This window comes from Perna viridis, chromosome 3, assembly GCF_037379345.1.
Source record: "Perna viridis isolate PV_CMFRI_1.1 ecotype Kerala chromosome 3, ASM3737934v1, whole genome shotgun sequence".
Classification (NCBI taxonomy): Eukaryota; Metazoa; Mollusca; class Bivalvia; order Mytilida; family Mytilidae; genus Perna; species Perna viridis.
In genome coordinates, this window is record NC_142447.1 from 24,346,174 (window position 1) to 24,360,823 (window position 14,650).

General features: G+C 32.3%; 1 protein-coding gene across 2 annotated transcripts in view; it reads right to left on the minus strand.

Annotated features, from left to right (window-relative positions):
- Positions 1-14,650, minus strand: part of LOC148621544 (uncharacterized) — a 97,085-nt gene that overhangs the window by 68,792 nt on the left and 13,643 nt on the right. For both annotated transcript variants that reach the window (XM_088576042.1, XM_088576043.1), the window contains exons 7-27: positions 13,844-14,107; positions 13,032-13,271; positions 12,321-12,712; positions 11,852-11,992; positions 10,748-10,786; positions 10,028-10,136; positions 9,514-9,762; positions 8,842-9,126; positions 8,104-8,388; positions 7,475-7,674; positions 6,907-7,092; positions 6,246-6,281; positions 5,484-5,598; positions 4,967-5,203; positions 3,807-3,961; positions 2,979-3,078; positions 2,419-2,543; positions 1,473-1,493; positions 1,150-1,234; positions 716-940; positions 106-342 (exon numbers count right to left, since the gene is read on the minus strand). In XM_088576042.1, the coding sequence (XP_088432168.1) occupies positions 106-342; positions 716-940; positions 1,150-1,234; positions 1,473-1,493; positions 2,419-2,543; positions 2,979-3,078; positions 3,807-3,961; positions 4,967-5,203; positions 5,484-5,598; positions 6,246-6,281; positions 6,907-7,092; positions 7,475-7,674; positions 8,104-8,388; positions 8,842-9,126; positions 9,514-9,762; positions 10,028-10,136; positions 10,748-10,786; positions 11,852-11,992; positions 12,321-12,712; positions 13,032-13,271; positions 13,844-14,107 (3,726 nt within the window). The remainder of the gene's footprint in view (positions 1-105; positions 343-715; positions 941-1,149; positions 1,235-1,472; positions 1,494-2,418; positions 2,544-2,978; positions 3,079-3,806; positions 3,962-4,966; positions 5,204-5,483; positions 5,599-6,245; positions 6,282-6,906; positions 7,093-7,474; positions 7,675-8,103; positions 8,389-8,841; positions 9,127-9,513; positions 9,763-10,027; positions 10,137-10,747; positions 10,787-11,851; positions 11,993-12,320; positions 12,713-13,031; positions 13,272-13,843; positions 14,108-14,650) is intronic.

Here is a 14,650-nt window from a genome sequence, read left to right on the forward strand (position 1 = left end):
GATAAAATGATATTTTCGTTTTAAATTTCTTTTTATCAGCACTTTTTACAAATGGAGAACTACATATATATTGTTTATGCAGAGGTGAAACAGAATTAAACTTACGGACAAAGAGTTTCCTTGGAAACCATGGGATTCATGAATATCATGGAAACAGGAAGTATGGCTTCTACAGCTGTAACATTCTCCAATAACCCAAGAACTGGATTTACTTGACCTTTAGGGCAAACATCCTGAACCATAACCTTTAGAGCATATATAGCCTTGTGAAGATCAGGATCATCATCATGGTTACAGTTGATGGTATGGTTAACAGCACACATCAAAGATGGCATGATACCTCTGAAATTGGGAATTACAATTAGGTCAAATATTGACATATATGTATAAACTGTGACCTAAGTTAAAAGAAATAATAAAAAAATATATGTAACTTCATCATATGACCACTTTTTCTCCAACTTACATGTACATGTAATTGTAAGCATGGAACTACAGATTCAAGATATACTGTACTAGGTACTAGTAGTTCATTTATGTTGATTAATATCTCCATTTTTGAAATTCCCATATCATAAATGACATTCCTTTCTTGTTATTTTGACATTTACTTCAAAATAACAGCTTAAAAAATGGAAATGAATATCATACATGTAAACTGCATGTAGGCAAAGCATCCAAGCATAAAAAAATCTGTCATAAATTAAGCGCTTACCCACAAACCATGGGAGAACTAAGCATTCTAGATCCCGAAGCTCGGATGTATTTCTCAGACTCTGCAAGACAGCTATATGCCATACGTGGATTACATCCCTTTGATCCACACATTGCCATAGAAACAGTTGCAAGGTGTTTAGCTGCAGCAGCCACACCAACATTTGCTGGAGAGGGACAAATGTCAGCTGCTGTTCTCAAACAAGCTAATGCTGGTACCGCTTGACTACAATAAAGATACATGTACAAGCATTTCAAGAAAAAAATTTGATTTAATTTCGGTCATTCCATCGTAAAATATTCTAACTGACAACTTTGTTTTCACAAAAAGAAATTTTTCACAATACACCTGCATGATAAAATTTTCCTTATGATTTTCTTCCTAAAAAGCAAAGAAAGAAACTTTCAAAATCTTGTTTATTATTGTTCAATTACCTGCACATAGCAGTATATGAAGACATAGCAAGCCATAGGTACTGTGTAAGACAAGTTCCTGCCATCATTCCACAGCTTTCCATTTCTGTAAATAGTACAAATTTAATATTTTATCATCAAATTCTTTAATATCTTATTTCTGTAAAAATAAGACAGTAAAACTTATCAAAACCAAATAACAAAATAAAAGATTGTTTAGTTCTTTCGCCTTACAAAGCACAGGTTTTCTACAGTAAAATATAAAGCAACAAAAGTGGGTGCTTTATCAGGCGGAACAGACATCATTTGATCTTTATTTTGTTCTTAGACATCTATTAACTCACCATGACTTGGTTTTTCCATCTCTGTAAAAGAAGAAAAAATAAAATATATATAGAGTATGACCTGTACAGTACAATTGTTCAGATGGAATAATACTGAATTACGAACCAATCTTCAAAGATTGCCTTCATTTCAGCTAATTCATACATGTATCAACATACCTGTTAACTTTCCCACACTAGGGATAAACTTCCACAAAATATTTGAAAAAATTAGAAGTTTCTGATTTTTAGGAGACTTTTTGGGTAAAATTACTATATTTTCTCTAAAAATACTACATAATTGAATTTTTACAAAAAAGAACTGCATCTACGTATAAATCTCCCACATGACAGTGCCAATAGGAGAGAGTCTCCCACATGAGACAGTGTCAATAGGAGAGAGTCTCTCACATGAGACAGAGCCAATGGGGGAGAGTCTCCCACATGAGACAGTGCCAATGGGGGAGAATCTCCTACATGAGAAAGTGCCAATGAAGGGAATCACCCAGATGAACGATTCTAAAGGTTAATAGGTATGGTATCAAAGCCGGTTTTTTTCCCCTACTACTCTATTAAAATAAGTATGGTGAAGTATAAATAAAGGGTAATAACAAAATTACTGAATAGATAAAATCTAGGAAATAGTCAATTAGACCACTCTAAAAGGAACACAGTAAAACCTGTCTAAAGTTAACCTGCATCCTTCCAGACTAAAAGGTGAGTTCACTTAGGGCAGATAAACTGTTATACATGGAAACTGATTTATCTAAACTTCAGAATAAGTCTTATTTAGACAGTTTACCTGAACTACCAACATTTTTATTAAAATTTACTATTCAAAAATCATCGTTCTACTTAAAACATGCCCCCTCTTCAAACATGAAAAATTATCCCTAGAACATGCCCCTTCAACAAACAATTAAAACTTTCACTTAGTGTTGCACTTCGAGCAACATTGAACACGTACCCCTAGAACATGCCCCTTCAACCAACATTTTGACCAAAGGTTTGTTGGCCTCAACCATCTTGCCTTCTTCACCAGGACAATTCATTGAATGCATCTCAGCACATTCTGATAGTTTAATTATTTCACTGAAAAGATTAAAATTTGGAACTATTATATTATGAAAAAAATACTCAAAACAGAAGTGGAAAAGAAAAGTGCATTATTAAATATTTCAAGAATCTATATAACCAGACATCAAATCTCAGAACATACAAGTTTGTTCAAATAGAAATTGCAAAGCATTACCATGAAAAGATTCAGCAGATAAATATTTGTGTGACAGGTACACATGTATGTGACTACATGTATGTAACTGGCAATTGATATGCCCAATGTCAAGGATAGTCTGGCCTATAAAAAGGTCACATTATAACAGGTTACAAATCGAGAGAATTGAACATCAAAATTGTTGTTTTTCTACTTCTTGGTTCCATTTCTACAGAAAACTGTATAACTTTTGATTTCAGTATTTCCATTTTCTCACCAAATGTAAAGGTTTTCAAAACACTTATCTTGCTTACCTGCAAACACACTTTCTTTGACCTTGACCTTGTAACAACATAGATGTTTTGTTCAGTAGCTCATTCATACACCAACTGGCCTTTTCTAATTTGCATGTACCTAGAGAATACAGTAGGGTTAGATATACATGTAATAAGGTTTAGTTTTACAAAAAGTTACAAGTACCATATTCTTCAGTGTTTACAGCACATTTTTTTTCAACCTTTTCTTTGTTCCAGGAGGGTGGGTGAGCAGTACCCATCAAAACAATGAGTTTCTAATTTTTTTTTTCTGGAGACATAACATCTGGGAATCAGAACCGAATTCATTCACAAAAGACAACATCAAGCAATTTTGTATTTTTGAGAACAGTTTTATGAGAATTAGACAAAGAAGTTTTATTGCTATTTAATAGTTGTTTTATCCATCAATGCTGTTTTCTTGCCTTTCATAATATGTACAAAAAACCAAGACTAGCTTCTTATTTTTCTCTCAAAACACACCATCCTAATTATAACTTCTTCACCCGTGAGTGGTAGAGTGTAAAATACACAATAATGGTAGTGCAAATCTGTCCTCAAACCCATTGTCTTATAATTACCAAATAACAAAAGATCAATTTCAAAGGTTAAAAAATTGTCACTAATCCTTTAATCCACTTGAAGAACTGTTTACAGAAGTCAAATATCAATACACAAGCTTGATAAATTATTTTTTTCTTCAAAACTATGGTTGTCTACATTATTCTCCTTGGGTTAGGTAAGGACACTTCATGAAGTTCTGTTAAATAAAACCATGAAATATACAATATGCCCATTACTGATAATCAACACATAACAAACTTATACCCTTCATTTTTTTCTCCTCCATATCAGGGTCTTCAGAACATACACTCCTAGCCATAGCAGACACTTGTACAAGGGATTTCTCTATAGACATCCTGACTTTAGGCATACATGCTGATGATTTCTCCACCACACACTTCTCTACTGGTGCAATAGCTCTGTAATAAGTCGAATCAATCAAAGTGTTAAAAAGACGATCAAGACAGCTTGTAATAATTCAAGTTTTCATTTAGAACAGCTTTATCAATGACAACCCAAGTTCTGGTAAACTTTGGACACCTTGTCTTTAGGCAGAGTTGTTCCATTATTCACGTGGATGATTTTATGAGGTCAACAAATAAAGCAGAGATTGGCAAAATCAGAAATAAATATACAATAAAAAAAGATTTGTAACAGTAAAATCCGGATTTGAAATAGCAGAAATCCACTAAAAACAGAAGAAAATCATCCGTGATTTCAGAAACAAAACTAGCTTACTGTACCTTCAATTGTTTTTTGTCATTTTGACAATTTGGTCATTTTGCCTACAATAAATCCCAAATTTCAGTACAACTCCAATGGATGAAACTTGCTGTCAGACTGAAATCAGGCTTTCAGCGCTTCCAGTATTATATCATGAATCTGCATTTACATGTACTACCATTTCTAATAGTCTATAAGTTTCTATAGTGTACATGTGAAGTACTGGTCAATATCAAAAACTTGTTATGGTTTACAAAATAAGGTCGTTCCTGATACTTTAGCATCTTTAAATAGTATTGTAAATTCAGGAACTACTGCAATGTTATTATTTTATTGTTATAATGAAAACTTATGGACTTCTTGACTTTCTTGATGTACAAACTATTCCACTGTACCTGTGTACGATGTTGGTTTTGGGCATGCTGCAGCCTGCCCCGTGGTGTGAGGGTTTCCTTGTCATTCATTAAAGACCCATGTGTGGCCTTTTAGCTGACATTTTTCTTCCCAAAGAGTTGTCTCTTTGACATATTCACCATATCTGCTCTCGTTAAATAATTTGGTACAAATGACTTAGTGTGGCTATAAATGCACATTATACTTTGCCACATAACAGTTCTTGAAATCACATAAAAAGACATGCTTTAAAGGTCTAATATAAAAAAATGTTAAGTCAATAAATAGACATATGTAACAAAACTAACCCACATATAGCCTGTTCCATTGGTGTTCCTGAGGCAAGAACATGTCCAGCTCCCAGTTTACTGATACAATCCATGGCCCCCTGAGGGTCACATCGGTACATGTTATCTTCAGCACATACGCCAAGGGTCCTCATTATACTGCTGGTGGCCGCAACATGGAATAGGATGCGGGCTCTAGCAACCTCTGAGCATCCTGATGCTACAGACTGAAGACATTTAAAGGAATCAATCCTAGACCTGCAATCAGAAAATTATCAATTCACATTCCTCATCTCTTCTTTAATTCAGTTTTCAGGAATTTAAAAACAATCATTGGACTGGTCAGATTATATAGTAATCATGATGACCAATAACATGACCACTTTTATAATGTTCGATTTTTAATAGGAATGGACAGTGATTTTAAAGATTTAACCTGAGCATAGCAATAAGTAAAAATTCTAAAAGTTAAAAGAATTTTTTAAGTACAGTTTTCCCTTTTTCAAGCTTAACCAGAGCTTTGGAGGACTACACTTACTTGCACATAGATTTCTTATCTCCAAGAGGCATACCAACACCATAGAAATTGTAGTCTATTGATGTCATGAAACATGAGGCTGCGTAATCTAGGTCACAGTAACCAGTGGCTGTTTCTATTAGAAACAAATGTTAACATATATACAACAAATAGTGATACTATATGCATGCCATGAAACCTTTACAAAATACCAATTAAGGATGCTAACTGCTCATGTTCAGTCATTTTTGTCAAGATTGTTTTATCCATTTCATTGTATAAATATTATTTGTCCAGAGACCCCCCCCCCACTTTTCTTTTCCTGATTTCATTAAACAGACATTAAAATATTATTCAAGAGTTTGTATGTTTTTTATCTTCAGAGAATTAATAAAACCTACCAAGATAAACCTAAGGAAAAGCCAGAGAAATTCTTTTCCCACTAAAATTTCTAATGCTTACATTTCAAAAACAATCACACTGACCCATCATTTTTTCCTATTTATATTTCTCTGGCATGAAAGATCTAAAAGATTCCACAACCCTTAAAAAAGCCTTGTTATTATTAAACAGAGCGGCAAACATTAATAGATCTTATTAATAAATAATTGATAAATAAAATGATCAAAAGATTACATTGTAGATGCATACTAATAAACACATCTATCAAAAATAAACTGCAATACTTTGTTGCTAAAATAAAGATATAACTTTCATCATTTACTATGATTTTTGACAGATTTCAAAATAAGAATCATCACTAGGTTTCATGAATGTACTTACCATTAAGCATCATTTCTTCATCATCGAGTACATTTTCTGTAAAGTGAAATGGCAATAACTTGAAATATGGAGTTAAAAAAATTTGTGCAGTTTAAAGACAAAAACCATATAAAAAGTCATATTGATTCATTAAAATACCTTCTTTTCTATTTTCAAAGAAAAGGTAAGAAAAAAAACATGCTCAACAGTTTTCCAAGAAAAAAATAAAACAGCTCAACAGTTTTCCACGAAAAAAAAATATGCTCAACAGTTTTCCTCTAAGAACTGGAAGAAGTAACCATTATTAAGTTAACAATTTCTTCAGTTATGCCTATAAATTCCAATGTAACCATCATTTTCACCCTGATTATGTCACAAAACGTATTTGCTCAATTCAAGTAAGTAATAATATTGTCAAGTTGTGCAGAAAATTTTTGCCTTAGTAGTTTCTTATGAATGGGAATCGAACATCATTTGTTCGTGTATGCTGTGCATATTACTTTTAAGGAAATCTTACTTTCCATAGAATGCAATTCTATATATAATGTGAATTACAAGAAAGTATATTCATCTGATGGAAACTGAATAATGCAAATGGAACTATGTGCTAACAAGGCCACAGTTTTAGAAATCGTTCAATTTTCCAGTAACATTACTTTTAATAAACAACTCAATATTATACCTATAGTTTCACATCTAACAAAGGCCAATTGTCTATAGCCTGAAGCCACTTTATGGGCAATAAACCTGGCAACCATAGACATGTTCATGGTTTTATCTTCCAAACATTGAGCTCTCTCTGGCAAGTATTCACACATCATCTTGTGCTCATCTTCCATAGCTGGATTTTTGAAGTATTCTTTCAAAGCTAAAATAAAGGCACCAACCATTTTACAAATACATGTATGTAAAACTACAATTAACTATGTGATATAACATTGTACATGACATTCAGACAAACTTGTTTTTATATCAGATCAACAGATATTACGAAGGTATATCTAATCTATAAGTAAGGGGTGAGAGAAGTATAGGTTAATATTATAGACTTACCAGCATGAGTGATCATATATTTGTTTATTTGAGCAAAGAGATGTAAAAAAATGTAGCTTTTTATCATAATATTTTTTGAAAATATAGAATTATAAATGTTAATAGTCAGTCACTTGGGTTGCAGTCTCTTTCAAAGAACACAACACAAGAACATATGCACATTTACAGTAATTTTCAGTCAATATAATACTTTATACCTGTAACATTTTTCATACACTCTAGAGGAAACGTATCATTAGGTTTCTGATATCCAGCTGGTCTGTAATCAGGCATGAAATCACAAGCTAAACTAGACAAATAGTCATCAGCCTGTAGACCTTGTAAGACTGAAGAAAGCATCATACTGTCACATCCAACCATGGCAAGGTTCATACAGGATTTGATTGCATCCGAGTTACTGAAATTATAAAGGGAATTACCTATTAGGTTAACAAATCTATACTGAATCCATAGTGTAATTTTAAAGTGGATTTTTACAAAGATCACTGAGCAACAAATAATTTTGATAGCTGACCACAAATTTTAAAATGGTGGAATTTTTTTTTAATAAATGAAAAAGGAATCCACTAAAACAAACAATAAAGTAGAAGTGGTAATTTTTCTATAGATATTAAAAATTCAAGACCATTATCCTCAAGTAGTGATTTCCATTGGTTGATATTTTCATAGTTGATGTACATGTAATAGCAAAAACAAGAACAAAACATCCAATAAACAAACTTCATAATTAACAACATTAAGCACAAAATATAAGCTGTTAAAGAAAGCAAAATAATACCATTGAAAAAGACAGATAATAAAATTTCTAATCTAGATAACTACATACCCACAAATATCAGTTACATTTCCAAAACATGCAGCGACAGTGGTGATACATTCTGGTACAGGTTCCAGAAGATGACACTTTTCTTCATCATCATCATCATCATCATCTTCATCATTCATATCTTTCGTGTCTTCATCTTCATGGTCCATTTCATCTCCCATCTTTGGACAGAATGTCATGAAGTTATCAGCAATCTGAGTTTTATTTTCACCATTCCAGATAATTTCATCCATGCTACAGTTGTTGGAATTGGCCATAACACACATCTTTGCTGCCATAGCACCCCTTTATTGAAATAGTAAGTTTGATTTTATATGTTAATAATGTTATCGGTTAGTGCTTTCACATAAACAAAAGATGAAACTACAAAAATCAGTATCAACAATTGCTTTGAAGATCATTACATTACATAATCTGCATAAGTTTAAAAACAAAATATAAAAACAACCTACCAGTATCTCTAAGTTTTAAAACAGGTTATTTCATATAACTTGTAAAAAAAAATTAGAAATGTTCCTTATCATTTCTTTTCTAATGTATTTCAGAACAAATATCTAGAACGGATTCGTATTCGAAACATTATTTTGTTGGGATAATTGGAATCACAGACTGCGAACTAATAAATATTAATGCTGTCATAGTACCAAGTTTATACAAAATAACCTATGTTGTCCAGAGAGAACCAACCAATCAGAATGCTTAATACAAATCAAACAAAATTATAATTAAATGATATACCTGCACAAAACTTCAGGATTATTATTCAGGATAGGCCTGGCTTTATCAAACTCTCCAATACAGTAAATTGCCATTGACTTATCACACTGCATGTTGTTGAATAGCTTCAATGTAGCATGGCGTCTATGTTCACAAAATTTCTTTCCATAAAAATGCTCCCTACACTCATTACCAATCATGGCTTTTAGGAATGGAATTGCCTTTTTGACCTCCATCATGACCAAGGAGTTCTCAGCACAATCCCCTACAGCATCTTGCATACATTTAAATGTATCAAGTAATTTCCTAAAATTAAATATGTATGTTATATCTTCCAACAAAATAGACTAAGAAACCAATACACCTCTTATCTCAGTGTTATTGTTCCAAAATTGTTACAAATGTGAAGCCCCTTCTGATGTTGTTTTTTCCATTGAAAATAAAAACATTAACAGACATTTTTTTTATTCACAAGATTTCTAACACCAATGGTGATTTATTTACAATGTATGTAAAGATTATAATCCATGCAGTTTTTAGTTAATATCTTATTGTTATTGGTTTATTTTCCCCATCTTTTAATTTGGCATTGGAAAACAACAACAGACAATACATGTATGAACAATGAACAAATGTTAAAGTTGCCATAATTGAAAATTTCCATTCCATGAGGCATTAATTACATCCCCTTACATGCAAGTGTCCTTGCTATGGTAAGCAGGAGAGACCAATAAAACTTGTAGGAAATCATCGTGACATTTTCCTGCAGCCTCTAACTGGCATTTGTCTTCATCTTTAGACATCATCATTGGCATATTGACTGGACATACATGACTATGGACAGCTTCAATCATTTTCCAGGACTCCATCAAAATTGCTTTTCTCTCAGGTGAGCAATCAGCCATGTTGGTTTTACCAAACTCTTGGAACCAATACTTTGAACTGTATGATGAGAAATTAGAAATAAGCCTCATAGAACAAATACAATCGACCTTTTTAAGGCATAAATATTATGAAATGACAAAAAATAAATATCTATGGGATGCTTTGGTGTGCACTTTTTAGGTAGATTATAAATTAAAAAATTCGATTTTCAAAAGGCCTGCTATAATATGTGAAGCATTTAAGGCTTAATTATTAAGCAAGATGTACAAACTGTCTTTAGTAATACATTAATTCCAAATACTGAGCTGACGACAAATATTACCTGCATAAATGAGCTTTCTCTGTTATTGGGGTAAAGGCCATCTGCATAAGACGTAACCAGTACGAACTGAAGTAAGAGGCAACATCGTACATCTTACAGGAGGCAGGTTCTGAAAATAAAAATTTTTCATGATATGTTAGTAAAAAATAAGGGTTTTTAACATATGTAATATAGGCTGTTCAAAATTATCTCATGCATCCATAATAGACAAGCAAAAATCATAAAAAAAACCCAAATGATATAATAATGTAATAGATTTTATTTGAGAAACATGTACTTTTTGAACAAATGAAAAACAAAGGTTTATCAACTGTTGATCCCGAAAGATTCACAGCAGTTTTAATTCAAATATTTTTTGCTGTTAAATCTGTAATTTCAAAAATGTCATGAATACATTATAATAAAGCTTGAGAAACCTCGCAAATTTAGAACTGCACAAAAGTAGTCTTATAGAAGAAACCAAGAAAAAAGATGGCAGGAAAATATCCCTGTTTACAATATCACATTCCATAGCCTTGAGACCCTTCCCAACAATTTCAAAGCTTTAGGTTAGTAGAATGGATGCATCGGGTTACTGGTTAGGGACAGGGTATGAAGAAAAAAAAATGATGTTCCATGAACAATCAACCATGATTAACCAATAATTACAACATTTTTTTGAAATACCAATTTTTTTTTTATTTACAGGTATATATAGATCAATGGAAATCCTAAACTTACCTTGTATTTTTGATTGGAGATGCTTCATTGATTCTTCATCTAAAAATATATTTTTAATATCAAGTTTTTAGTTTTTGAATAAGTTTGCTACATTATTTTGTTCTACATGCTACTTCAGTTTTGTTATCTAGATGCATGAAGTAGTATATACGGCAAAATCAGAAATAAAATAAAGTTAATAATCAATGTGCCAGTAATAAACTAAACACTTATCATAAAACCTATGCATATCATCAGTGTTATCATAAATGCTAACCCTTCCACAATAGGGGACACTCCCACAAAATCAATACAAATTTAAGAATCGCCAACATAAAAATGTAATTTGCTTTTACATAAAAAATCTCCCACATGAGAGAGTAATCAAGGGAACCAAGGTTATAGCGGTAATCAAAAGAATGTAATCCAGGGACAAAGACCAGACATGGAAAACAGACACACACAACAAAGAACACAAAGTAACTAAAATCATACATACAAAGCAACAAAAGTAAATGAGACAGTTTCAGTTTCAGGAGAATCTCCAAATTAATTGTTCCAATGGTTAAAGGTTTAGTGTTACATCTGAATTTTTTTTTTCAAATTTATTGTTAGATGACTTCCACATCCTTAGCACTTAATTGTTTATCAAAGCAAGGAATAAAAAGTACAAATGTAATTCAACTATAAATGTATTTTTGTAAATGTATATCATGCATGTAAGTATTAGCAAAAGATGAAAACTAGACATACTAAATTGGTTATACATATACCAGCGTGTTGGGTTTTAAAATTGTTATGCCACTCACCCTTTCAACTATAAAGATACTATTAGTTGTGAGTATGAATTATCAATTTTCATGGTTGTCAAATTTTTCTCAGTTTGTGAATTTTTCAATTTGTGGATTAATGCAAGCATCAAAGTTTTGAACTGGATTTTTTTTATTTTTATGCGGATCTAACTTTGTTGTTTGACCAAACCAAGAAAACCACAGAAATTGATACCCCAAAAACTTCTAAAGGCCGAAGTAAATATAATGTAAAATCAGTAAAAAGAGAAACATAGTGGTAAAATCTAGATTTAAAATCATGTCTGGTTTATGCTGACACCTGTGTATTACTGACCTATTACTGCATCCATACACAGGTGGCCACAGCCGTTAGAACAACATTTCTGATGTTCTGGACACTTGTCATCAGAAGAGCATTTCTCAACACATACTCCAACTTGATCTCCAGTAACTTTTGGACATCTTCCTGGCTTTTCTGTCAATGAAATTACTATATTATTCACTACACGTATCTTGAGATTCAAAAAAATATTAGTAAATCCTACTGTTCAATAACCAACATACATGTATAATTTTCACTATGTATAATTGCTGAACCTATCTGTTTAAAAAACGTTTTACATCAATCTTAGTCCCACATGAGCATTACATTCAATTCATACACATGAATATACATATAAAAAGTTGATTTTTAAGTCATGTTTAAAAATGAACCACTGAATTAATTCTTTATAACAATGCGGAATATTTTTTTTCAAAATTAATTATAAAACTGAGATCATGTGTCAATTTAAATGCCATACCTTTCATGGTAGAGCACTGAGCTTTCATCATTCCATTCATAATCATCTCTTGCATCTTCATTCCAGGACGTAGTGCTGAGGGGATATGGTCTCCCACCATCTTCCCACATTCCTTATCCATACCTTTGAATAGATAGCACATAGCTTCACTAAAGTTATTGCTGTTGGTCATTACATATTCAAAACCCCCCATGAACTGGTAGGTACATTTGGTTACTTGTTCCATTGCAGGATCCTCCATTTCTTTCTTTTCCATCATGTCCATGGTATAGACATATGGTTTCATGAAGTCAAGATACTTCTTGGTGGTGTAACTCAGTGGTAGGAAGGAGGGAGACATGGCACATCCCATTGTGTGCATCCTTATACATCTTAATGTGTTATTGACAAGTCTACAAAGAAAGAAAACACACTCCTATAAAACAGAATTGCAAATCATACAAGATAGGCTAATCAAAAATGTCACAATCAAATAAATTAGACATGATTTTATTATGTCACCAGACAATTAATAAAATTAGAATACATTTTTGTAGAAAGAAAAATACAAAGGGAGATAGATCTGAAGAAGTTGAATTTTACTTTAATGTGGAAGAAAATCGAGTCTGAATTATACTGTCAAAGTACTTTTATTCAAGGGAGTAAATGAAATATGAAAAGGTGAAAATTGTTTCCAAATAAACAATAGTTTACTATGTGTTTTGTACTTACTCAGGAGCCATTCCCATAGCTAGTGTTGTCTCATTAGGCAATTTAAAACACTTCTCTAGAGCTGCTGTAGCATCACATTTGGGCAATAAACAGCTAACCTTTGATAGAACTGGTTCTACGGGACAATAATTAGCTACCATGCTGAGCAGGCGATGAAGGGTGGCATTGGTTCTTCTTGATTCTCCCAGATCACAGCCTGACATACTTTTGTGTACACATTCAACCATCCTCAAACCAGAACTGAAAAGAAATTTCATTACAACTATAAATGATCTGCTACTGTTTTCAAATACTTACATGTATAAGATGTAGTGTAATTAATATGAATAAAGGGTTACAACAAAATTACCAATCTGATAGGCAAACTCTAGGCAAAAGTCAAAAGGAATAGCCAAAAGAGGGAAAGCCCGCATAAAAAACGGTAAGGAAAGGATTTTTAAAAATGTAAGTAAAATGTTTGCCTTAAAAAATGGTTAACAAAAAAGTAGTACATTTCTCATATATCCTGTAAAGCTATGACTAATGAATGAAGCACCCAATTTTTTCCCTTTTGGGTTCAATATTAAGTAATTAACTTTGAATAGTCAGATATACAAAAATGTACAAACAAATTGCCAACTAACAGAATTCCTATCCAATCAATTTCTGAGGAAAATGTGCAACAAGAACTAGAAAATAAGGCAGACATTTGTACTTCTTTTAATTGTCAAAACTTTAAAACTCTTCCATAGTCTGTTATTTCTATCAAAACCTTTTAGAAAGCTATCATATCACTTAATGGAAATACAAATACAAATAAATAGATAACTTACTGACAAATAACTTCCCATCCAAGAATATCTACATTACTCATCAAAGACAACAGATCTGTGTCTCCAACACATTGTTCCGCCATTTGTACATCACACATTGGTTCCATCATTGGTTCCATATCATCACACATATCATCATCATCATCATCACAGATCCCACGAGCTGCATGGGAAGCCATACTAATTGTGTACCAATGATCCATAGCATTACCTTCACCAGTTTTAATCATGTCCAACAGCTTCATAACAGCACCATGATAAAACCTAGATAACAAAAACAGATATGTAAACCTGGGGGTTCAAACTTGCTTTCAAAACTTGAATGTCCTGGTCTTTCCAAGTTTCAAATCAATAAACCACTTAAGGAAAATCAAGGCCTCAATAGGATTTGTAAGTCTCGTTCTAGTTTCAGTTTCCTTTCTGGAATTTCCGGTGTAGAACGTCTTGAAATCCAAAGGCCGATATGCATTTTAGTGTGTACTTCAGGGAAATTCAAACGCTGCTTCACAATGCCTACGAAACCATTGATTCATATGACGAGACTTACATATCCTATATAGTTCCGATTAAAAGGGCTGTCAGTCCAGGACCAAGATAAATTAAATTTCAAAGGTAATTGATCAGCAAATGAGGTCCATGACAACAGATTACCACTAATTTATATCCCTAAAAAATGTTCTTACTTTGAATGAAATGTTACATTTTTTCCAAAAACACTTACTGCAACAGTTACAGCATAAGGATTTATAAAATAATAAACATTCAACTATCCATATGACTTAAAAGTAAATAATGATATATAGCATA